The sequence below is a fragment of the Desmodus rotundus genome, chromosome 5, assembly GCF_022682495.2.
Source record: "Desmodus rotundus isolate HL8 chromosome 5, HLdesRot8A.1, whole genome shotgun sequence".
In the NCBI taxonomy this organism is placed as follows: domain Eukaryota; kingdom Metazoa; phylum Chordata; class Mammalia; order Chiroptera; family Phyllostomidae; genus Desmodus; species Desmodus rotundus.
In genome coordinates this window covers 50448048-50474746 of record NC_071391.1, presented here as the reverse complement: position 1 = coordinate 50474746, position 26699 = coordinate 50448048, and the positions used below count along the sequence as shown (strand labels likewise).

The following is a 26699-nucleotide window of genomic DNA, read 5'->3' as shown; positions in this document are numbered from 1 at the left end:
ATATATGAAGAACTCTCAAAACACAACAAGAAAATACAATTTTTAAAAGATTTTTTATTTATTTCCAGAGAGAGGAGAAGGGAGGGAGAAAAGGGAAGAGAAACATCAATCGGTTGCCTCTTGCACACCCCCCACTGGGGACGTGGCCCACAACCCAGGCATGTGCCCTGACTGGGAATTGAACGAGCGACCCTTTGGTTCTCAGGCTGGCAGTCAATCCACTGAGCCAGACCAGCCAGGGTGAAAACAATACAATTTTTAAAAATGAGTCAAATATTTGAAAAGAAAAACACTTTCCCAAAGAAGGTATATGGATGGTTATGAAGAACTTGATAGAATACTCTGTAAGTCCCCATGGAAACACAGACTAAAACTATACAATGAGAGACCAGATGCTGGTGAGGATACAAAGAAACTGGATCTCCCATACATTGCCAGTGGAAACGTAAAATGGAGACCTACTTCTGGAAAACAGTTTGGCATTTTCTCACAAAGCTGAACATTGTGACTCAGAACTTACACTCTCGGGTATGTATCTTAGAGAAATGAAAACTCACATTCACACAACAAAACTCTACATGAATGTTCATAGCGGCTTTATTTGTAACTGTCCCAAACTGAAAACAACTCAAATGTTCCTCAACTGGCAAATGAGTAAATAGATCATGTTATAATCCAAATAATGGAATACTACTCAGCAATGAAAACGGGCAAATTTTTTGATACACAGGACAACATGAATGAGTCTAATGTTTTACGCTAAATTGAAAAAACTATATGATCCCACAGAAACTAATGTTCTCCAAATAATGAGATAAAGCTAGATGATTCCATTAATATGACAAGTAAATGTGACATTTGAGGTCATTTGGTGAAATATTAATGAGATCTACATATTAGGTAATAGTATTGTATCAGTGTATTTCCTGATTTTGATCATTGCATTATAATTGTGTAAGATGACGTCCTTGTTTGGGGGAAATACACACAGGGATTTAGGAGTACATGAGTATAATATCTGCAACAGTTAAAAATATATATTGTCCCTGGCTGGTGTGGCTCAGTGGATTGAGTGCCAGCCTGTGAACCAAAGCGTTGCCAGTTCAATTCCCAGTCAAGACCCATGCCTGGGTTGCAGGCCAGGTCCCCAGTAGAGGGCACTAGAGAGACAACCACACACTGATGTTTCCCTCTCTCCCTTCTCTCTCTAAAAATAAAAAACTAAATAATCTTTAAAATATATATATATAATGATAGAAAGGATGACAAAGAAGATATGATAAAGTGTTAACATTTGGCTGTGGGTAAAATGAGAATTCTTTGTTATTATTCTTGTAACTTTTTTGTAAGTCTGAGATTATTTCAAAATAAATAGGAAATTTAAAAGTAAATAAAATTTAAAAAAGTAAAGCAGAAATGGAGCACACACAGCCACACACTTTGAGATTTATTTAGGTAAGGAAACAAATCTTAACAGAAGGCAGGTGGCTACACAGAGCAGGACCAGAGCAGCACATCTTTGCCTGCTCTCTCCGTCTCTCGGTTCCCTGCGGGGTGTGCAACGGCTGCTGACAGTCTTCCCTTCGGCAGTGCGCCTCCAGAGCTGCTAACAAAGCCCGTCTCTCTCACCAGTACTCCTTTATATTCAGACTCACCTCAGCAGCATCTTCAAGGAAATCACACTAAGACTGCCTGAGCTTATGCTTTAGGGGATGTCAGAGGGTTCGGAGTCAGAACAACTGCGTGTAGAAGACTGAACCAAGCTGATCAGGGGCAAGAGGACATCCTCATCTTGAGAGGCTGCAGAGCTCGGGTCCAGGTGTCTCTGAACAGTATCTCTGCTCCAGCTTTCCCAGTTCTCCACAAAGATCAGAGGAGATTAGGACAGATGGGATTCTTGTTCTATAAAGTTATTTAGGTTTATACATTTTTAAAAGGCACAACAAAAAAAGGGGATATTTTTTCACTTGATTACAATAATTGATCCTTGAAGAACATAAGAGGATTGGATTAAATGCCCTTTTCCCACAGTTCTGTGATCAATCGTAGAACCGCCCTGTGCTGAGAACGGTGATGATATGAAAAACCTAACATTTTTTTCGGGAGCTATGACCAAGGTATGCACTTAATAGAATTACAAATTAGGGTTGGAGAGCTTCACCTTCCTTAAGTAAATGCATGTACCTCAATTATTGAATGATTCCCTCATTTAACAAAGAACACCACCTACTTTGAGAAGCACCGGGAGGCCCAGCCTCTAAGAGCTCACTCGCTAGTACAAGGAAACAAGGCCACAGCTGGGGGGAAGAAGGGGTGGAGGGGGAGGGGGAGCAGTGAAAGGTGGTGAGAGAGTTGAAACCGTAATCGCCTGCAGATTCAGAGACTGGAGACAGCAGTAGCCCATCAGATTTGCCGATCAATGGATCTCAAGTGACGAATTTGGCTGCTGTGTGCTATACTGCAGGCCCAGGGTGTCACGACCAGAGCAATGAACGCTATCTGCCACGGGCTGTGGATCCAGGCGTTGGCGGCGATCACTCACAGCCTTGTGCAGGGGCCTGTTACTGAGGCATCAGCAACCTGCCACCAGCTCCTCCTCTGCTTCTTCCAATCCCTCAGGGCACACCACCAAGCCTTTCTTCCCTTACTGTCTGATTCTGTTCCTCTTTTTCAAGAGGCTTTACATCACACGTGGTGAGGTTTTAAAAATGTATTGTGTTTTCTTGGGGGGAAGGCTATTATTTGCGAGGAAAATGCCCAGCTCATAACCATTATGCCACCTAAACAACAGGGTGGCATCTTATACGACTTGCACGTTTCCCCCGATTTTATATCAGATTTGAAAAGAAAACATTCCTAAATTACTCTCTCAAGGACACATTCCCTCCTGCCAAAATAAAGTGAGCATAAATGGCTAGTAGCAACGCTGTTTTCTGGTTGTGTTGCAGACAGAAGCAGACTCTGTGAGTGATGGTTAAAGGACCTCTGGAATCTGTCCCTTGCAGACACTGCCCAAGGCACATTCTCTTTATCGCTCGCTGGAGTTAACAGCCTCTTAAATGATTTTCCTGCCTCTACCAGTGCAGAAATCTGGGTTTTGGCCACAAATCACTGTGGCAGTCAATTTGGTGAAAGCTTACAGCCCCTTTCTCAGAATGCAATTTTTCAAGCTTAAAATATAGAGGATTACAAAGGAAAAAGATTTTATACAATAAAATTATCAAATTATTAAAAACAGATTTGTAGGAGAGAGGGCGAGTGGAGGTGGAAGAGGGTACAGGGGGAATAAATGGTGGTGGAAAACGGACCAGACGTGTGGTCTAGTAATGTGCTTCCTTATTACTTTAGAAGAGTGGAAATCTTTTCCAAAAGTCCATTAGCAGACTGATCCTCACATCTCATGGTGGCAGACTGCTAGTCCTTTCAAAATCCACTCTGCCTCTCTTCCGGCTGCCCAGCCAGACCCCATTTTCTGTTCTCCCTTGCAGCCAGGTGTGGGACACGTGACTATGCTACAGCCAATAAAAATTCAACGGAATATGAGCAGAAGAAATGATGTCACATCTAGATTTGAGCCTTGAGACATTGGGCATGAGCTTTTTTCTCCTCTTTTTCCTTCCATTAAGTTAGAATTCTGGCATGGCTGCAACATGTTCCCCCATTCAAATGCCCCAGGAGATGGTCAAACAGCACATGGGGAAAGATCTGGGGCAGCTGGATTAAGCTAGAGGTATTGTTACAAACTCATCACACGCACACAGGCACACCCATTTTCTGGCTCTGTATACTGACGGGGCTTAGAAGTAGTGACATCTCGGTAGTAAGAGCCCACCTAATACCCAGCTCTTGCTGTCTGGATACTATTTCCTACTAAAAGGAACCAGGCTCCTTGAATAAATGGCTGAACCCAGGGAAAATAAATCTGGTCACGACAGAAAACAATACAGTGGTATAAAGAAAAATGATGGGAACACGTCGCAAGGACACTGGCTAAATTTGGGATAATTTCAACCTCAACAGATTAAAACATTGTCTTATTCTCTTTGGACTGCTATAACAAAATACCACAAACTGGGTAGCTTATAAAACAACAGAAGTTTATTTTTCACAATTCTAGAGGCTGGAAGTCCAAGGTCAAGGTTGCCAGTGGGCTGTTTGGGGAGGGCCTTCTTTCTGTTTCACAGCTGGCGCCTTCTACCTGAGCCCTCACAGGGTGGAAGAGATCTTTCAGAAATCTCTTTTCTGATGTGCTGATCTCATTCATGAGGGCTCCCCCCTCAGGACTTAGGCACCTCCCAAAGGCCTCACCTCCTAATACCGTCACCTTTGGGTGCTAGGATTTCAACATATAAATTTGGGGTGGGGAGACACAAATATTCAGATATAGCATACATTAAATTAAAAAAAAGAAAACGAGCTCATTTTGATAATAAAAAGGGTGATAGTGTCAGAGGGAAAGCTCTTTTTCACAGAAGAATCCACCTAATAAATATAGAAGAAATGATAGAAGTATTTTAAAAATCACTATTTTGCAACCACTAATGGAATAATAAATTCAGGCAAGGATCAACAGTTAATGCTCAAGGCCTGGGTTGAAATGAAAGAGTGCTGGGGAACAAGATAATCACGAAGTTGCAAATTATTTCTCTACAGATTACTTATTGATTACAAATAGGATAACATGCCTTTATAATGGAGAAATCTGGTGAAGACCAGCTTAACCCGGTGATCAAATATAACGTCATCAGGCACTGAGCAAAATGACTTCGTGTGCCTCTGGACATAATGCACTGAAGATAAAACCACCTGTGTTGTCAATCAATGAAAGGAGCATTCTTGCCAAAAAACGATTAACTTGAATCTAATCAAGACAGAAAAACTCAGATAAATCTAAACTGTGAACAAATAATTGGCCCAAACACTTCAAAACTGTGTCATAAAAGAGGAAAACATGGGGCCCTGGCAAGGCAGCCCGACTGGTTGGAGCGTCGTCCTGGTCCACCAAGGTTGCGGGTTTGATCTCTGGTTGGGGCACATGCGAGAAGCAGCCGATGATGCGTGAGTGAGTGAAACAATGAATCAAAGTTTCTCTCTCCCACCTCTTCCCCTTTCTCTTTAAAATGAACAAATACAATTTTTTAAAAAAGAAATAAAATGGAGAGAGCTGGTTTAGATTAAGAGACTAAAGAAACAGGACAACAAAGTTCATGTTCCTTGACTGTGTCCTGGACTGGAAAAGTAAGCCAGTTATAAGAGATACTATTTTACTGGAACAATCGAATTTGACCTTGGAGTAGATGTTACTTAATATCATTTCAGTGTTGAGTTTCTTACAATGTTATTTAATGTGACATCGATGTTGAGTGTAACACTGTGATTGCTAGAGCAGAATGCCTGTGGTTTAGTAGATACATGCGAGACTATTTAGGGTGCAAGTGTCAGGATGTCTGCAACTTACTTTAAATGATTCAACAAAAATAATTATTGGGAAAGTGCCACAGAGAGACAAATAAGCAAATGTGGTAGGATGTTAATAACTGGTGAATCTAGCTTGATGGCATACAAGCGTTTCTTCTATTTTTTCCCAATTTGTTAAATATGTTCTAGTTTTTTCAGAATTAAGAAAAAAGAGTGAGAGGTTCAGCGCACATGAGTTCAGTATGGGCTGTCCACATCCACCGGGCTCAGAAGGGGAACAAAAGCAAAAGCAAACAGACACGAAAGCAGAAAGGAGCGGCACGTCTATCTTTCCTTGGGTAGCCCTGTCCTGAGCTCAGGAGCCTCTAGCATGGTCGACTATATGATTCTCTGAAAACGGGGTCCACCTTATACCCACTGCCTGTATTATGTGTAAAAATAAAACCACAAAACCATCAAGTTATAAAGGATAGTTTTGGACCTTTGAGGGAATTTGAAGATAGACTGTATATCAGATAATGTTATTGTATCAGTGATAATTCCTCATTTTTGATAATGGTATTGTAGCTGTGTAGGAGAATGACCAGGTCCTTAGGAGAGAACTGCTGAAACATGTTACCTGCCATTTACTCTCAAATGATTGGAGAAGTGTGTGTATGTGTGAGTGTGAGCATGCGTGGGTGTGGTTAGAGAGAACAAATATGGTAACATGTGAACAACTTGAGGACTCAGAACAAAGGAGAATGGGCAGTCACTGTGCTGCTCACACAGCTGTGCTGTGGGTTTAACATTTCCCAAAATTAAAAGTTGGGACAAAGTTACCACGGGTCCTTTAGTTCTCTTTCGATGGCTGCTGATTGGTTTGGCTTTCTTTTAATTTTACACTTGTCTGGTGTCTTCTATCTTGACCCCGTGCAGCCTAACAAAAGGATACGTGAGTGAGTGACCCGTGGATGCTTCCACACAGAAGACTCTTCTCCAATAAGACAGCTGCTGCTTTAGGACAGAAATGAGGGAAGACAGCATGACACAGCAGAAAAGATCGGGCTTTAGAGTAAGACTCAGGGTCAGAACTTGGTTCCAGAACATATTATTTGTGTGACCCTGGAAAAGCCATATTTGAGCAGCTACGTAGTCATTGTTTAATGATGAGCAGAGATTTGGAAGGTGGTAGCAATTATTATTTCAAGGACACAAGTTGAAGACAATACATTTTCTTGATATTTTGTAATCACTATAAAACCTTCCCCCCCCCCTTTTAAACTAATGAAAAAAGGAATCACAACATTAACCTACCTCAGAGGCAATGTCACAAAAGATTTTTTTAAAGTGTGTTTAATGACATATATAATGAAAAATTCAATGCAGCAAAAATGTATTGAATCCTACTTTATAGGCTCTGGGCTAAATGCATAGTTCTTGCCTTAGGAAGTTTGCCACTTAGTGTGGAAAACAGATAAATACATGCTCATTATAATACAGGTGATCTGTGCTAAGTGCTGTAATAGAGGTAGCAAGTATTACAGAAATACTGAAAGGGAAGTAAGTAGCTCATTCTCACAAGGATTATGCAAAAGTGCTTAGAGGAGATAGTACAAAAGCTAGGAACTGAAGGATATAGAAGATTTCAAGAGGTACGAAGGAGAGCATGTCATTCCAAGTAAGGGAAGTGGGGCTAGCAAAGGCTCAGAGCGCACAGAATGAAAGATCACGGTCGGTTTGGAAGGCAGGAAGTGTTTGGTATGGAATAGCTAGGTCTTCAGACGCATGTTCTGAAATACAGGGGATGAGAACGGAAGGATAAGTTGGGACTGAAACAAAAGAAAAGGCCTTGAACACTATCCTATTTAATTTTCAAGCCTATGAAAAGCTGATGAGGTTTGCTAAGCAGAACAGACATGGTCAACGTTATCTTTTAGAAATTATAACAGAAGATGGACATGAGAAAAAGGTAGACTAAGAGGCAGGAAGACCAGGTAGGAAATCGATGCCATAGTCCAGGTGACAGAACTGAGACAGCGGGAGGGAGTAAATCTGAAAAGCTTTGCTGAGGTGGAATCCACAAATGTACTTTGTTGGGCGTGGTGGGGGCGGGGAATGGAGGAGTGCAAATAGTCTCTGCTGTTTCTCTTGTAATTGACTGTGCGGATAGTGAGGCACCTGGAGGGAGGGGAAAGGAAATGAAGGTGGTTTGGGCTATGCTGAGTTTAAGTTGCCTGCGAACAGCAACTCATAGGCAGCTGTCCAATGTGCAATGGACCATTTTGATAGTTTGGGTGATTGTTCAGCATATACCGACACCTCTTGCTCTCTTACTGTGGGCAGAATAGACTTCTGTGCCTATTGGTGTTGGTGTACCTGAGGCAAGCGAGGCCTTGACGTGTACTTGCTCCATGAGACTTATGCTTGTAGCCTGCGACACCCCCATGAGAAGAGCAGATCCTGGATAGCTTGGTGGTCCGAGGAGGATTAGAGACGGAGAGAGCAGAGGCCACTCAGACAACTTGCCATTGCAGCTTGAATTAGAGCTGCTCCAGCTGGATCTCCAAGCACGATAATAAATACTTGTTAGTGCAAATCACTAAGATCACTAGTGTAATCACTGAAATTTCCACAGATAGAGTACTGGAAAAACTACTGTTGCTAGAAAAATTAAAAACCAAAAAAACCGACTAATACTACTACATATAGAGCACAAAAATAATGAAAGATAGTATTTCCGTCTGTTGATAGCATAAACAAATGTGGTAGTTCCAAGTAATAAGAATTCCCCTAAACACTCTCAAGCAATTATTTCCCTCAAGAATCGAGTATTAAGCCACATTGATGTAGAAATCAAAGGGTTTTGTGTCTAAGACTCTTTTTTGACTGACAGGTCCTGCCTCAGGTTTATGTGTACAAATGGCACAGGAAGACACCAGCTCCGTGCAAACTGCAGCCTAAGGGCCAACCGGTTCTCCTGTTCTCACATCGGCAGACAGAGATCTCTTCTCTGGAGTCTTTGTGGGGGCCTGGGCACTTCTGGGAGCCTGAGCTGCAACCACAGCCTGGCCTTGGTTTTAGCCTTGGCCTTGGAGTTTGGCCAGCAGAGCCTGAAACCCCTGGTGAAGTAGGAATGAGCACATTTCCCAAGGCAGGGGTGAGCAATGTGGGTAAGTCGATTGAGCTTGTGGCTGCTGCTCCTTGGGATCTTGGGCTTGAGCTTCTTGGGTTTTATGAGTGTCTTAGCACATGTGCTCATGGCCTTGGCTTTGTTGGCTTGCATTTTCTTTAGGCCCTTCTTGTACTTCTTGGCAAAGTGTGGGTTCCTTAGGAACTTGGGGTCTCCCCCCTAGAGAGATTTGTATCTTGATGCCACTTCTGTGACATTTTTGAGACTGGTTGTGCGTGATGTGGTTCTTGGACTTGACATGTGTACACTGAAGCCTGTGGCTCCTCTAAGACTCTTTTTAAAGAAGCAATTCAGTCCTTTTTATAGTAACCAAAGAAGCAATGTGTTCATTTCTATAGTACTGTTGGCAGAAACTAACAGTTTTGAGCATTGTATGTGCTAGGCATTATGCTAGGGATCTGAGGAAGAGAAGAAAGTTAATCAAGTATCTACTATGCAACAGGCACTGTGGTAGATGCTTTTGAAGATGAATACATTTAGTATTCAAAGTAACCCCACGAAGTCCATCATTTTTCCAATGCCCACCCCCAAGAGATTCTGACTCAGTAGGTGGGGAAAGTGAAGGAGATACAGAACATGCATTTTAAACAAGCATTTTAGGTGATTCTGATGCAAGAGATCCACGAATCACACTGAGAAATAGTAATTGAGAGAAAGGAAGTCTGACAACTACAGAATTAAAGAAAACACATCCATCCAAACAAGTAGGAGGGGTGGAGACATGGAATAGGTTGGTGCCACATGCACGTGGGGTGGATGAAAATTTGGGAGGGATATCTTGGGACAGAGGAGTCCAAGTCACACAGGAGTCCAAGGCCCCCCAACCCAGGGTTACAGGCCCAGAAAGATAAGAAACCATAACTCCTGGCTGCAAAAACCAATGGGGTTGAGTTGGTAGAAGAAACTGCTGGAGTTCCAAGCAATTCCCCTTAAAGAAGCTACACATAGACTTACTCAGACTCACTCCCTCTGAGATCTAGCACTGGGGTAGCAGCGTGAAAGGCACCAGTGTCATGCAGGAACTGAAGTGTCTGGCATCAAGGCGAGTGCTGGGGGACAGCTCTCTCCCAAACAGAAAGGTGGGCAGAGGCTATTGTCCCTTTTCTGAGTCTTCCTCCGGCAAAGCCATCCCTGGCAGGGGTTGCCATATCTGAGACCCCATCAGCCTGGCTAACACTGTTTGCCCCACTCTGAAGATCCACTGAGAATCTGTCACACCCAACTTCTAGGCCCACTGGAACTGTTAACTGTGACTTTTCCAAATGAATGGCTGGTCTTGGCTTATGCTCCACAACTTCCTAAATCCTATCAAACAAGCAACAGCCAGCCTCAGTAAGCCTCCAGCCCCATACCTCTTATTAGGTATGACCCCAGGCCTGGCAGTAGCAACAGCAAGCCTAGATTCATAGCTTGGCTCTGCCTGGGAACCGCCAAGTAGCACCATCTCAGATTGGTTTATGGCTCATCCAGGGTGGCCCTGGGCAGAAGGGTGGGGGTGGTGACTCTGGCCTACACCACCCAGGAAACCCCAGGGCCTATTATCACTTTCATATTATCATTCATGGCACCTGAACAGTTTTGTACATTTTTTATCTTAAGAGGAATTGTAACATAGTAAAAGGAATGGGAAAAAAGGTGGAATCTGACCTGAGTTTACTATTTGATATCATATTTTTCTAGTTCTGTGTCTGCCCAAGTTATATAGTTCTCTGTGCTTAAATAAAAAATAAGGTTAATGGTAAAATTAATAATACAGTCATATGGGAAAGTACAATACACAGTGTTAAATCCATTTCTTAGGCAAAAATTACTCCAATGTGGCACATCATAAGTTGGTACTTCAATGCATCTTAAACCCATAGACTGGATAATCTTTGTCAGACACATCAACCTCCTACGTAAATATCTCAAGTGGCTCTATGCCTTGTCCACTGAATAAAATGTAACCTCAGCGATGCAGATACTCTGTCAACCAGACTGTTGCAATAGTCCAACAGGGTCAGTCTGTGAAAAATCCAATGGGGCCGTTTGGTTCACAAGTATTGTGGCTTCTTATTCTTTAGCCTTATCTCATTCTGTTCCTTCTGTATCTCAATGCCCTAACGTTCCTTTCACCAATCCATCGTATCCCTTCATTTAAGATCCAGGTTGTTAGCTAACAAGCAACCAGAAATGAGTCTGGATCTAAAACCAAGTGCATGCAGTCCCAAACCAAGTGTGTTTCGGGACGCTCTTTTTATGTGGGCCTGATTATATAGGTATTTCTGGTTACTGTGCAGACCAATGTGATGGATCATAAAACCTAAAAAGTTTCCTTAAACAAAATGCCTACAAATACTGGATTAAAATAAACATATCATGAAGTGCATAGCTGAGCTTGCAAAAAAGAAGAAATGCCCAGAGGCCAAAAGTGACGAGAGAGTTTAAAATCCGGTTGGTGAACCAATATCGAGGTAACGCAAGGGCATTTGCCATTTTCATAGTCTTTGAGACGCTCTGAGACTAGGACATAAGGCTTGAGCGAGATGGAACGTTGGACCAGTTGACACCCTTCTGAATTATGCAAAGTACCCTTCTTTTTTAAAAAAAATTATTGATTGATTTTAGAGAGAGAGGAAGGGGAAGAGGGAGCGAGGGGGGGGGGGAGAGAGAGGCGTACATGGATTTGTTTTCCAGTTATTTATGCATGCATGGTTGATTCTTGTACGTGCCCTGAGTGGGGGATTAGACCTGCAACCGTGGCCTGTCAGGTTGATGCTCTAACCAAGTGAGCCACCCCGCCAGGGCACAAAGGATTCTTCTTAAACCCACATGCAGTGAAAGGATTGATCAAAAACTCAAACTACTGGAAAAGGGAAAAGACAAGGAAACCTGTCTACTCCAGCTGGGGCTCTGGTTGGGGGAAAAAATGTCTCCTAAGAATTCAAAATCACAAACCTGCCTGCACAGCAGTTTGGGGTTCAAATGTACACAATCAGGCGGTTTGGGAATGAACTTATAGTACCAAATTAGAAGTAATGTACAATGCCAAGAACAAGCAAATGTAAATCTTTGCCAGGACAAACGTTAAGAAGAACAAAGTCAAACCACTGAGAATTCCCACTGACAGAGTGCTAAAAAAACTATTGTCAACATAAAACACCAATAAAAATTAGAATTAATAAATGAGGGCCTTTACAAACAAAAACTGAGAGAGTTTACCAAAAAATACTCTCTAAAGTAACTTATAAAGGATATTAATTTAAAAAAGGAATACAGAAATTGATCTCAAAAGATCAATTGACCCCCAAAGACTTAGAAAAATATCAATTTCAAATAGAAATACAGTAAGTCCTCAAATAACACTGTTTCATTCAATGTCATTTTGTTATAATATAAATGAGATACTGTAGGAACTTAACTCTAGTTTATATCATTAGCCTATGATAAATTTGATTTCATTACACATTGTTTCACTTAAAATCACAGAACCTATGGACACCATTAAGTGACAACTTACTATAGAATGTATAATTCTGCACAAAAAGAAATAAGTATGTTAAAACCTCAGAATAACCAAGCAAAAAACAGCAAAGTGGACAATAGATGTTATCATTAATTTAAAAATTTGAACATGAAGAACAATAGAGATAGGAGAGAGATAGAAAGGGCAGAAAAAAATATTTAAAGAAAGAGTGGCTGGAAACGCTCCAAATTTAATGATAAAACAACAATATTCACATTCATGACGCTCAATATATTCCAAGTAAGGTAAACTCAAAGAGAGCCACAGTTAGACATATCACAGTCAAATGTCCAAAGCTAAAGACAGAATTTTGAAAGCTGCAAGAGAAGAAATTTGTCAAGTCTAAGGCTGTCTTTGTAAGACAGTTGTAAGAGTGACAGTTGACTATTACATGTGAGGGGGCCAAGATGGAGGCATAGGCAGAAATGCTTCTCTTCCTTGCACAACCAAAGAAGGAAAACAACCAGTTTAAAAACAAAGAACAACCAGAACTGCCAGAAAAACACTTGCGTAGAAGTCCAACAATCAAGGAATTGAAGAAACATTCAACCAGATGACAGCGCCACACTGTAGCAAAGAGGGTTGCCCCACCCTGGTGAATACCTAAGGCCCCTTACTATGTAACAGGCATGCTGAGACAAAGAAATATGGCCCAAATGAAAGAACAAATCAAAACTCCAGAAAAAGAACTAAGCAATGAGAAGATAGCCAACCTATCTGATGCAGAGTTCAAAACACTGGTAATCAGGATGCTCATAGAATTGGTTGAGCTCAGTCACAAAATGAAGGGAGAAATGGAGGCTAAACAAAATGAAATAAAGGAAAATATACAGGGAACCAACAGTGAAGGGAAGGAAACTGGGACTCAGATCGATTTGGAAACAAAGGAAAAAATAAGCATCCAACTGGAACAGAATGAAGAAACAAGAATCCAAAAAATTGGGGAGCAGCTTAGAAGTCTCTGAGAGAACTTTAATCGTCCAAACATATGAGTCATAGGGGTGGCGGAAGGAGAAGAGGAAGAGCAAGAAATTGAAAACTTATTTGAACAAATAATTAAGAAAAACTTCCTGAATCTGGTGAAGGAAACAGACTTCCAAGAAGTCCAGGAAGCCCAGAGAGTCCCAAAGAAATTGGACCCAAGGAGGGGCACACACCAAGGCACATCATAATTAAGTTACCCAAGATTAAAGATAAAGAAAGGATTTTACAAGCAGCAAGATGAAAGGAGAGAGTTACCTACAAAGGAGTGCCCATAAGGCTATCAGCTGATTTCTAAAAAAAAGAAAAAGCTTACAGGCAAGAGGGGCTGGAAAGAATTCTTTGAAGTCATAAAAGGCAAGGACCTGCATCTAAGATGACTCTATCCCGCAAAGCTATCATTTAGAGTGGAAGGGCAGATAAGTGCTTCCCATATAAGGTAAAATTAAAGGAGTTCACCACCACCAAGCCCTTATTATATGAAATGTTAAAAGGACTTATCTAAGAAAAAGAAGATCAAAAACTATGAACAGTAAAATGACAATAGACCCACAACTATCAACAACTGAACCTAAAAAACAAAAACTAAGCAAACAAGTAGAACAGGAACAGAATCACAGAAATGGAGATCACATGGAGGATTATCAATGGGGACAGGGTCAGGGGAGAATGGGGGAAAAGGTACAGGGAATGAGAAGCAGAATAGGTCCAAAATAATCAGGGAGGGTTAAGAATAGTAGAGGAAATAGAGAAGCCAAAGAACTTATATGTATGACCCATGGACGTGAACTGTGGGGGTGGGGGGTGCTGGAGGGTGAGGGGGGCAGTGCAGGGCAGAGGGGAGAAAGGGGAGAAAGGGGAGGAAAAAATTGGGACAACTCTAATAGCATAATCAATAAAATATACTTTAAAAAAATTTTTTAAAGAACTAAAAAAAATAAGAGTGACAGTTGATTTCTAACTAGTAACCAATGAGGCCAAGGGCAGTGGGCTGACACATTCAACATGCCGAAAGTAAAAGATGGTCTATCAAGAATTCTACATCCAGCAAAACTATCCTTCCAAAACTGAAGGAGGAAATTCCATTACTACGACATGAAGAGCTCCTGCTCTTAAGTGGTAATTATTAAAAGAAACAACAAAACTCAACCAGCCACCACCAACAAAAAAAAGAAAAAAAAAAGTCATTCACAGCCTTCGGAAATGCTCCTAAGAGCAGACAGCAAATGAGGAAACATTTATTAAAGAATCTATACATATTTCATAGGAAAGGGCAGAAATTGTTGTATTTAAAGAAAGACTGCTGCCTGCCTCCCCACTCCCAGATCAGTTAGCTGGAGACTCCACTTCAGCGTGCTACAGCCAAGAACATAGGGCTGTTTTTCCTCTCGTCTCCCGGCTGGAAAAGTTTCTTCCTGGGAGGAACAGGACTCTGTTGTATCACATCCTACTCCTAGATGTTGTGGGGCTAAGTCCCAAGTGAGTGTGGGTGAGAGGTAGGGGGTCCCTTACTTCACCCAACCTCTACTTAGGAAACAGAGATACTCTGCCTTGGGCATTGCACACCGAGAATATTAGAGGAAGTGCAATACAAGGGAAATGCAAGTTCAAACCACAAAGAGATAACATTTCACACCCACTAAAGGGTATAATAAAAACAAAAGAAATAATAATAAGTGTTGGTGTGGAGAGACTTAGAAAAATGAAAACATCATATAGTTCTAAAATCTAAAATTTAAAATGGTGCAGCTGCTTTGGAGAACAATCTGGCAGTACGTCAAAGAGTTAAACATAGAGTTACCATATGACCCAGCATTTCCAGTCCTAGGTATATACCTAAGAGAATTGAATAATTCTGTTTATATGGAATGTCTAGAGTGGACACAGCAATAGCAACAAAAAGTAGATTAGTAGTTGCCAGGGCTTGTGAAAGAGGAAGAATAGGCAGTGACTGCTCACGGTTGTGGGGCTTCTTTGGGGGTGATAGTATATTCTGGAATCAATCATGGCAACTACTGCACAAATTTATGACAATAGAAACTCCATTGATTGCATACTTGAATTTTAGCTCAAGGGAGGGAGGGAGGAAGAAAAGGGAAGAGGGGGAGAGAGAGAGGGAGATGCTTTTCACTTTGTCATTATAGCTTAGGAAGGTTGGAAATCACTCAGCCTTATTCAGCATCAACCAAACACTAATAGCTTACCTCAGTTCCAGTTTCTCTCCAGTCCCAAGCCCGACTTCCCCCTGGCCACACTTTGCAGTCCTTATAGGTTTTAGCAGAGCCTTGTACTTTCATTTGCCCCCATGAAACAGAAGCAATTTCAGGGGAAGACATAAGGAACTTAACAAAAATCTGAAATTAAAAAAAAAACCCAAATCAGTTATGAAGTTGTAATAGCTACAAAATACAGGAGATATACTATATAAAAATACATTTAAAAATATAATATGATAGGCTGTTGTTCTCCAATGAGAGCACCACCTCTAGCTTGCAGAGCTCTACCTGAAGGAGTAAGGGGAAAGTGAATAGGTCTCCCATACCTGAGATTTTCAACTGGTGTGCGGTGGCACACTAGTGTGCCATGAGAATTTTAGAACATGCAATACTTGACTAGTTAGTTAGGAACACTGATCTCTTTTCTGTTTGGCTATCAAATAAAAAATTGACAACAGCCAACATAACAACAGCTGTCCAGTGTGAATGAATCAAGATTATATTTATTTTTTTGTCAGATCGGCAAAAAAATGTTTTTGGTGTGCCGCTGAATTTTAGTAATTAGTGTATGTGTGCCACGAGATGAAAAAGGTTGAAAGTCACTCCTCTGCAAAGCAGACTGCAGATTGACGGGTGGTAAAGCACAGAGGAAGCAACTGGCTACCAAAGCCGCTCACAAGAGCCGGCCCTCTGCTGGAAGGGGGAAGAACCCTCACCGTCAGTCTCAGGCCTGGTGCCGAGGCACTCAAATCAGACGTTATCAGAAGTCCAGTGAACTTAGGATTCGCAAACTTCCCTTCCAGAGTCTGGTGCAAGAAATTGCTCAGGATTTCAAAAGAGATATGTGCTACGAGAGAGCAGCTATTGCTGCTTTGCAGGAGGCAAGTGAGGCCTGTCCGGATGGCCTTTTCGAACACACCAACTTGTGTGCTACCCAGGCCAAACATTTAACAATTATGCCAAAAGACATCCAGCCAGTGCACTGCATACGTGGACAGCATGCTTACGAACCCACTACCATGGGCAATACTTCATTCTTTATAAAGCAATCTCTTCTTCCTATTAGCTGCTAGTTCCGAACATTAGATTGTTTTCTCCCTGGGGTCAAAAGGTATCTAAGTATATGTTGTAGGTGGAAAACAGGGGGCAGACATCAGGTATTGGCAATTTTTCCATTTTCATTTGTGTGTGAATTTTTTTTTAAATATAAATGCAGGGACATAAAGCAAGTCCAAATATTTCATGAACAAGTTTCATCAGCTCAATTTTATAATAATTATAAATAAACTTGTTAAGTTTTCCTGAGCAATGCCAGCGTTTGGATTTTTAAATAATTTTTATTGTATATATAATATTATGTACAAAATATAGTTTGCCACAGTCCTCTATGAGTTAAGAAGCATCTTTCTCATTTATATGTTTTTCACTTATTCCTTAGAGGTCTCAAAAGAAAATTGTTATTCTTGGCATCCTGTAACATCCAGCCTGGCAAACTAGATAGTATAATTACTTCTCAGACTCTGGAAGGAATTCTCAGGATATTATTTTGGACATAGAAATTAAAAGGTAGATATTTACATCAGCATGATTGAGAAAGGAGACTGACAATCCTTTCCCCCCAAAAAGCAACTATAAAGCTGGACAAACCTATCAAAAATAACCATTTGGCACTCTAGAAATAATATTAAAGGCATAATATAAACTGAAAAGTGTTTATGCGTGACAACCCCTGAATTGCACATAAGAACAGTAAGGTATTTTGTTCTTCTCGCCTGGGACCACTCTCCTGCCCCCACATTGCTTCCTTTGACACAGAGGCTCAACTTGGTCAGGGGAGGGCGTGAAAACCGAGTCTCACTGCTGCCGTCAGAGGAGGCTCACTTGATCTGAAGCACTATGATTTAAACCAGTGACCTCAGTGGAAGAGAGTATGGGTGACAGGTGTCTCTGGTTCCTTGATATTGTGGGCCTGTTTGGGGCAAGCAGTAGATTGGCACAGTAAGGAAGAATTAATTAATTAAAATGGAATGTATTGATTATGCTATTACAGTTGTCCCATTTTTTTTCTCCCCTTTATTCCCCACACCCTCAGCAGCCCCCTACCCACCAGCATCCCCCCCCATCTCAGTTCATATCCATGGGTCATACATATAAGTTATTTGGCTTCTCCATTTCCTATACTATTCTTAACCTCCCCCTATTTTGTACCTACCATTTATGCTTCTTATTCCCTGTATCCTTCCCCTCCATTCTCCCCCTCCCTGCTTTGTCATGGAGGTTCGTTCCTAAGCCTCTCCTCATTGTTTTGAATTCTTGTTTCTGCATTCTGTTCTGGTTGAATGTTTCTTTCTTCCTTCTGCTCCAAATGGTTGATTTGAATATGTTTCCTTCCCTTCACTGTTGGTTCCCTGTATATTTTTATTTATTTCACTTTACATAGCCTTTTCATTTACTTTACATTTCACTTTTTCCTGTTTTGCAACCATTCTCAATCATCCTGATTACCAGTGTTTGAACTCTGCATCTGATAGGTTGGCTATCTCTCCATTGCTTAGTTCTGTTTTTGGAGCTTTGATCTGTTCTTTTATTTGGGCCATATTTTTTTTGTCTCAGTGTACCTGTTATGTTGTAAGGGGCGGAGCCTTAGGTATTCACCAGGGCGGGGCAACCCATGTAGCTGTGTTGTGATGCTGTATTTGGAGGAGGGGTCCGAGAGGGAACAATGCTGCTTGCTTGGCTCTTGGCTGGCTTTCAGTCACTTCCCTGCTACTCACAAGCAAATTGGGCCTTTCTGGTCCTGATTCCCAGGTGGGTGGGTTTGTGTACATTCTAGGACCCTGTGGGTCTCTCCAGTGAACTCCCTGTGAGACTGGGAGTTCCTCCCGCCGTTCCGTACAGTTCAATTTTCTGTCAGTTCTGGTTATTTTTTGTTGTTAAATTTATTGTTGTCCTTGTTTTGGTTGTGTGAGGAGGCAAAGTGTACCTGCCTACATCTCCATCTTGGTTGCAAGTGTAGGGATGAATTTATAAGGAACTTTCTGGAGGTGACAGCCATAGTGGGCTTAATAAGCTCTCCACATATCCAGAGGAGACCAAAGGCGGTATCTGCATCAAAGGCTGGAGTAGGCCCAAGTTATCAGACATTCCGAGCCAATGGAGCCTACAGCATATGTACAGCGGAGAAGTGAGAAGGCTCAAGAGGAAGCCAGGAAAGATATGAAAAAGACTCAATATTTGAATGTACTCCCCAGTACACACACTGATCCCTCAGAAGAGAATTCAAGTCTCACTGTTTTGAGGTGTTTGGACACAATATTTAATTAATCTTTGGTTGAACACTAAGCCATATAGACACAAAGAGCACTAGAAATTCAAGCTCAAAAACAAAAACAAGAAAAAAAAAACCTGAAAACAGATTCCATTGGTCACATACTGCACAGGGGACAGAATTTAAGGATTTAGTCTGGGAAAGTAACTATACCACAAACAAATAAACTAAGAATGACAACATTGGCGGTGAGGGGAATCAGAATCCAGACATCCTACAATATATTATCTAAAATGTCTAGTTTTCAACAAAAATTACAAGACATGCAAAAAAACAAAAAACATGACCCACATTCATCAACTGAAACTGTATGAGTGTTCCCATATATTTGACTTAGCGAAGACTTCAAGGAAGCTATTATAAATATACTCAAAGAACTAAAGGAAACCTTGTATAAAAAATTAAAATCATTCAATGAATAAAGATACAATGATTCAATGAATAAAGAATCTCAACAGGCAGGCATTTCAAAAAAGAATCAAATGGAAATTCTGGTGTTGACAAGAACAGTAACTAAAAGATGCGTGTTATCAGCCAGGATTCTTCAGAGAAACAGAATGAGTAGATTATATACATTAAGAGTTTTATTTCTGGGCTTGGTTTAGGGTCAAGGTGGAGGTGTAGATAAACATGGCTTGCCTCCTTGCACAACCACATCAAAATACAACTAAACTACAGACCGAAGATCACTCAGAACCATCAGAAATCAAGTTGAATGGAAATCCAACAACTATGGGACTAAAGAAACCACATCTGTCCAGACTGGTAGGAGATGCAGAGATGCAGAATGGGCAGGCGAGTCCCACAAACACGTGTGGTGGATAAAAATTTGGAAGGGATATCTCAGGAGTAAGTGGTCCCAACCCCACAACAGGCACTCCAGCTCAGGGCGCCAGTGCCAGGAAGATAAGACCTCATAACTTCTGTCAGTAAAAACCAGCAGGATTGGAGTTGGTAAAACAATCAATCAAACAAACAAACAAACAACTACTGGACTCCCTGGTAGTTCCTTCTAAACAGCCCATGCTGAGCTTACTCAAACGCACTCTGAGCTCCAGGAGCACCAGGGGAGCAGCTTGAAAGGCATCAGTGGCATACGGGGAGGAACTGAAGTGTCTGGCATAAGGGTGAGAGTTGGGGGACAGCTCTCTCCCAGAGAGAAAGGTGGGCAGAAGCCATGGTGCCTTTTTTGGGCCTCCCCCCTACAGAGCCACAGAACAGGCAGGGGTTGCCACACCTGAGACTCCATCAACCTGACTTACACTGTTTGCCCCACCCTGGCGTTTACCTGAGGCTCCACCCCACCCAACTTACAGGCCACCTCCAGCCTCATACCTCTAAGCTAAGCAGCCCCTGCCCTGGCACTAGCAGCAGCCAGCTTTGGATCACAGTTTGGCTCTGCCTGGGAACCTCCAAGCCCAGCATAAGTAAAAGCCGTCTGCAGATCGCTTTGTATCTCACACTGGGTGGCTCCGGGTAGAACACAGGGAGTGGCTGACCCTGACCTGTACCACCTGGGAACCCCCCATAGCCTTTGCACACAGTGGACAGCTACAGAACATACTGGAGCATCACCACCCAGCCACAGCACAGCTGAATCTCCATGGAGGATGGAGGTTGGTGGCCAGTGGTCACAGCCAGTCCTTGCAGCTGACTGGCCTGGGTAAATCCCTCCCTAGGACCTGCCAAGAGCACATAAGGCTCAACTACAAAAGGAAGGTGTACTCAGCCCACACAGATGGCACACCGTGAGTACACAGCTTGGGTAATAGGGTAGGATGTGCCACGAGAGCCTACAGGCTACACCACCAAGACAGGGAGTCATAGTGGCTCTACCTAAGCGTAGAAGCAAACACAAGGAAGCTGCCAAAATGAGGAGACAAAGAGACATGGCCCAAATGACATAACAGATCAAAACTCCAGTGAAAGAACTAAACAAAATAGAGAAGAGCAGTCTGCAGATGCAGAGTTCAAAACACTGGTTATAAGGATGCTCGAGGAACTCAGCGAGTACTTCTACAGCATCAAAAAGAGCCAGGCAGAAATGAGGGATATTTTTATGGAAATGAACAATTTATAGGGAATCAACAGATGAGTGCATGCAGCCAAAAACCAAGTCAATGATATGGAACATAAGGAAACAAACAAACAAACAAAACCAATCAGAACAAGAAGAAAATCGAATCCAAGAAAAAAAGAGGACAGTGTAAGCCTCTGGGACAACTTCAAGCATTCCAATTTTCGCATGATAGCGATACCAGAAGGAGAAGAGAAAGAACAAGAAATTGGAAATCTACTTGAAAAAATAATGAAAGAAAATTTCCCTAATTTGGTGAAGGAAATAGACAGGAAAGCCCAGGAAGCACAGAGAGTCCCAAACTAAATGGATGTAAACAGGTCCACACCAAGATACATCATAATTAAGATGCCAAAGGTTAAAGATAGAGACTCTAAAAATCAGCAAGAGAAAAGCAGTTAGTTACCTACAGGGGAGTTCCCATAAGGCTGTCAGTCAGTGTCTCAAAAGAAACTCTGCAGGCCAGAAGGGACTGGCAGGAAATATCCAAAGTCGTGAAAAGCAGGAACCTACAGCCAAGATTGCTCTACCCAGCAAAGCTATCATTTAGAATGGAAGGTAGAGCTATCATTTAGATAAAGAGCTTCCCAGACAAGAAAAAGCTGAAGGAGTGCATCATCACCAAACCATTATTATATGAAATGTTAAAGGGACTTATTTAAGAAAAAGAAGATCAAAACTATGAACAATAAAATGGCAATAAACACATACCTATCAACAACTGAATCTAAACAAACTAAGCAAACAAGAACAGAGACAGAATCATGGATATGGAGAGCATTTTGATGGTTGCCAGATGGGGGTGTGTGTGAAGGAAAAGGGTGAAGAGGTGAGGGGATTAAGAACAAATAGGTAGTTACAGAATAGCCACGGGGATGTCAAGTACAGTATAGGAAATAGAGTAGCCAAAGAACGTATATGCATGACTCATGGACACGAACAAAGGTGGGGGGATTCCCTGAAGGGAGAGGGGGGGTGTTGGAGAGGGGGGTCAAAGGAGGAAAAATTGGGATAACTGTAACAGCACAATCAATAAAACATTTTAAAAAGAGAGACGTAGTTCAAGGCAGTGGCTCATGCAATTGTGTGAGCTGACCTGTCCAAAATGTGTAGGGCAGGCTAGCAGGCCTGCTAAATCTTGGGCAGAAGTCACCATTGCAGTACAGATGCTATTTTTTCTTCCTCAAGGAATCCTCAATTTTGCTTCTAAGGCCTTAACTGATTGGGTGAGGCCTACCAAGAATAGCAAGAATAATCTCCCCTATTTAAAAGTCAGCTGGCCCCGGCCAGTGGTGGCACAGTTGGTGGAGCATCGCCCTGTAAACCGAACGGTCTGGGTGAGGGTCCTGGTCAGAGCACATGCCTCAGTTGTGAGTTTGTTCCCTAGTCGGGGTGCCCGTACAAGAGGCAACCCACTGATATTTCTGTCTCACGTAGATGTCTGTCTCTCTCTTTATCTTCCTCCCTTCCCCTCTCTCTAAAAATCAATAAGCATGTCCTTGAGTGAGGATAAAAAAAGTCAGCGATTGTAGATGTCAACTGCATCTACACAACACTTGCATAGCAACGCCCAGGTTAGCGTTTGAATAACTGGGGACTGTAGCTCAGCCAACTTGACACATAAAACTGATGATCACAGTCCACCCCTTGTCAATTTGACACTTATAAACATTTCTCTAAACCATATTTAATCTCTAAGTAAAGACAATAACAAAGTGATACTGCTGCCTAGCATTAATAACTACTAATGCATTTCTGCAGCTTCAACTCCTAAATATCCATTTTTAAAGTGTATATATATAACAAAGAACATAGACACACTGTTTTAGGTGCTATGGGAGGAAGATATAAATTTATAGGACACATTTCCTGTTCTTGAGGAGGTAATATCACACTAGAGGAGAGAAGACATGTCCAAATAACTATAATGTAATTTTTAAAAGGTAACTTTTGAGAAGTGGTATAAAGAAAATATAATGAATTCTTATGAATGTTGAGAAAGACTTCTGTATAGTTTCCTAGAGCTCCTATAACAAAATACCACAGACTGGGTGGCTTAAACAGAAATTTATCTTCTCACAGTCTGGAGACTGAAGCGCAAGATCAAAGTGCCAGCAGGGCTGGGTCTGGTGAGTCCTCTCTTCCTAGATTGCAGATGGATTTTTTTTTGTTCTCCCATGACCTCTTCTCTGTGCAAAAGTGAGTGCATGAGCACTCCTGGTGTCTCTTCCTTTTCTTAAGGGATACCAGTCCTCTAGAATTAGGGGCTCATGCCCTCACTTACCCTTAACTACCTCCATTTCTCCTTAAAGGCCCTGTCTTCAGGTATAGACATGTTGGTTTTAGGGCTTCAGCGGATGAACTTTGGAGAGACAATTCAGTCCATCGTGGCTATCCTATGGCAGTACTGTACAGTCTTGATTAATGGAGCTTTGCAGTACTTTCAAAACCAGGAAGTGGCCCTGGCTGGTGTGGCTCAGTGGATGGAGTGCCAGCCTGCAAACCAAAGGGTCACTGGTTTGATCTCCAGGCAGGGCACATGCCTGGGTTGTGGGCCAGGTCCACAGTAGGTGGCATGCGAGGGGCAACCACACATTGATGTTTCTCTCCCTCTCTTTCTCCATCCCTTCCTCTCTCTCTAAAAATAAATAAATAAAATCTTTAGAAAAATAAAACCAGGAAGTGTAAGACCTTCAACTCTGTATTTTATTTTGAATTTTATCATCACCCAAGAACATATTTATTGATTTTAGAGAGAGGGGAGGAAAGGGAGAGAGGGAGAGAAATAGTGATGTGGGAGAGAAACATTAATCAGAACATTGATCAGCGCCTCTCCTACAAGCTCCCACCAGGACCGAACTTGCAACCTAGGCCAGTGTCTTTGCTGGGAATTGAACTCATGACCTTTCAGTTTATGGGACGACACTCCAACTACACGAGCCACACTGGCCAGGGCAAGTTTGTTTTTTGAAAACACTGTTTAGGATAATCCTGGTCCCTTGAATTTCCATATTGACACTAGGATTAATTTGTTAATTTCTGCAAAAAGCCAACTGCAGTTCTGAAGGGGATTGCACTAAATCTGTAGATCAAATTCAGAAATATTGCCCTTTTTTTTCCAAAGTAAGTGGTCCAAACCATGAATATGGGATGTCTTCCCATTAAGACTTTTTTTAATTTCCTTTAACAATATTATAAAATTGTCAAGTCTTGTATTTAAGCAATTATTCCTAAATGTTTTATTTTGATGGTATTGTAAATAAAATTATTTTACTTTATTTTGGACTTATTGCTAGTGTATAAAAAATACACTTGATTTTTGAGCATGTATCTTGTATCCTGCAAACTTGCCTACGCGTTTATTAGTTTTAATACTTTTTTGGTGGATTTGTTAGAATTTTCTGAATATAAGATCATGCTATTTATGATAGAAATTGTTTCATTTCTTCCATGCCAGAAGAGACAGTGTTATGGTCATGTGTCATTTAATTTCTTTTCAAGAAAAGACTTAGTGAAGATAGATCTAAACCCTGCTTTATAGTAAAACATCTCCTACCTTTTAGGTAGATACAACTTTTTGATGCCCAAGGACTTTGTTCCCACGCCAGTCTGGATTAACAAAGGCAGAAACTCTAACCTTGTTTATCAGTCCCCCTTGGAATAACACTGTGATCACTGAGAAAACTGTAGTATAAAGCTTCTGTTTGTTTGTTTTTTAAAGAATGTTATTTTGCAACCCTATGGATGAGCAGGTGAGTTGCTGGAGAACCTGAAAGCGAAGAAATAGAAAGGAAGGGGGGAGAGAGTGAGGTTCATATAATAATATAATGAAGTCTCTCCTTTGAAGACTTTTTCCATCAAAATTCCTTAGCAAAGATTAGATTTAATATTGTGTACCTATGTTTTATTTAAGGTCAGTTAGGTAACAATCTTATGAAGGATTTTTTGTGTCTTGCTGCAAGATTGTTAAAAATGTGTCTGGGCCTTGGCTGGGTATCTAAGTTGGTGGCATCCCAATATGCCAAGGTTGTGGGTCGACCACAGTTTGGGGGATGAACAAGAATCAACCAAGCCCTGGCTGGTGTAGCTCAGTGAATTGAGCTCGGGCCTGCGAACGAAATGGTTGCTGGTTTGATTCCCAACCAGGGCACATGCCTCCTGGGTTGTGGGCCAGGTCCCCAGTAGGGACCACGCAAGAGGCAAACCACACATTGATGTTTCTCTCCCTCTCTTTCTCCTTCCCTTCCCTTCTCTCTAAAAATAAATAAATAAAAGCTTAAAAAAAAGGAATCAACCAATGAATTCATAAATTAGTGGAACAACATATAGATGTTTCTCTCTTTTCTCCTCTCCCTAAAAATCAATACATAAAAATTTTAAAAAATGGTTCAGCTTTTTAAAATTGATGTAAGAGAGAGAAAGAAACACTGTTCACTTATTTATGCATTCATTGGTTGATTCTTGTATGTGCCCTGACCTGGGACGGAAACCACAACCTTGGGTATTGGGACAACGCTCTAACCAATTGGGTTACCCAGCCAGGGCCTGAGTCAGTGTTTTCTAAAACTGGGCTTCAGATCCCCAGGTCTAGGGATATACAAGTAACAGAAAATTTACCATTTTAACTATTTTTAAGTGTATAATTCAATGGCATGAAGTACATTTACACTGTTGTATAGGCTTTCATTTCTTACATCAGTACTTCTTAACTGAAATTTTCAAAAGCATTTGATATATTTCAAAAAAACTCCCCACCCCGCTTTAGAAAGGGTTTGTATATTAGGACTCAGTATCCTAGGTACTAAATTCCTCTTACAATAAAATTTTTCTTTCTTGATAAATGAGTATTCTTTCTTAATGAGAATGATATAGACCATTATGGGTTTCCTTTTTTTTTTTTAACCTAGAAATGCAGAACAAAATTCAATGTTTAATTGTGGCAAGCATTTCTTATGTTCCCAATATGTAGGTACTATTATCACCCCTACTTTACCGCAGTTCAAAGAAATGAAGAATATCCCGCAATGTTATGAAGTGGTTCTGTTAGGATTCAAGCCTGGCTGAACCTAAAGCTTAGGCTCCTAACCATAGGCACATTGCCTCTCAAGCTGTACATTCCATTGTGCATTATTGATGGTTTTCAGAGATTCTGTGTGGGAGAACGCTCCTTGCTGCCCCCAACGAAGTGGAACCCTGTTCTCCATCAAAGTTTTTGCCTTACCACCAAATCTTTCAAGCCCTACCCTCTTAGTGACTGAGTCATAGCCCACCCTCCGACCCTGGTCCCCCGTAGAACCTATCCCCCCAGACCTGGTGCCGCGACAGGTCCCCTCTCCCTTACATCTTGGCAACCACAGCAGCAAACAGTCCTCTCACACCGTGGTCCTCAGCGGAGGCTGGTCTTTTCAGACTCTGATCTCTTGGCAGCGTCCTAACCCCTCTGACCGGTGATCCCCGCAGAGCCCTTGTTCCTTCAGGCCCTCGTCCCCGGCAGCCCTCAGACCCTGTTTTCCCGAAAGCAAAGCTGCGACTTTTGCACCCCAGCAGGCGGCAAACTCCCGCGGACTTCTTACATAGGTGCCATCCCAACCCCTAATTAAGGGCACCTCTCTACCTTTCCTCTTTACAACCTGCTCCCACAATCATGCTTTTTCACCCCTCTCCAATTCTTCTCTATTTTTCTGCTTCTTCACCCTCCTTAACTTCCTTTACCACCTCAGGCCCTGTTTCAGTTCTCGGAGTCCCCACCAAACTCACCCAAAGCACTCTCCGCACGGAGTTGCGATTCCAAACCGCTCCGCGTTTTACTTCTCGCCTCAGCTGGTTCTGGCCCACTGGCTGAGGTGCTCCCCCCCCCATTCGCCCCGCCCAGAATAAGCCTTTCCACTGTCATCGCCCGAAGCCCCGCCCCTCTCAGAGTCTATTGGTCAATGTTCCTCAGAAGTCCCGCCCCCAACTTCCAGCACTCCACACAAAACCACCACCACTAATAATAATATCTC

General features: G+C 41.9%; 1 protein-coding gene across 1 annotated transcript in view; it reads right to left on the bottom strand.

Annotated features, from left to right (window-relative positions):
- AAMDC (adipogenesis associated Mth938 domain containing) overlaps nt 1-26489 on the bottom strand; it is a gene marked incomplete at its 5' end in the record, with an annotated part of 31800 nt that extends 5311 nt beyond the window's left edge. Inside the window, 2 exon segments of the mRNA XM_024572717.3 lie at nt 15281-15430; nt 26455-26489. Of these exon segments, the coding sequence (XP_024428485.2) occupies nt 15281-15430; nt 26455-26489 (185 nt within the window).
- Nucleotides 26490-26699: the final 210 nt, after the last annotated feature.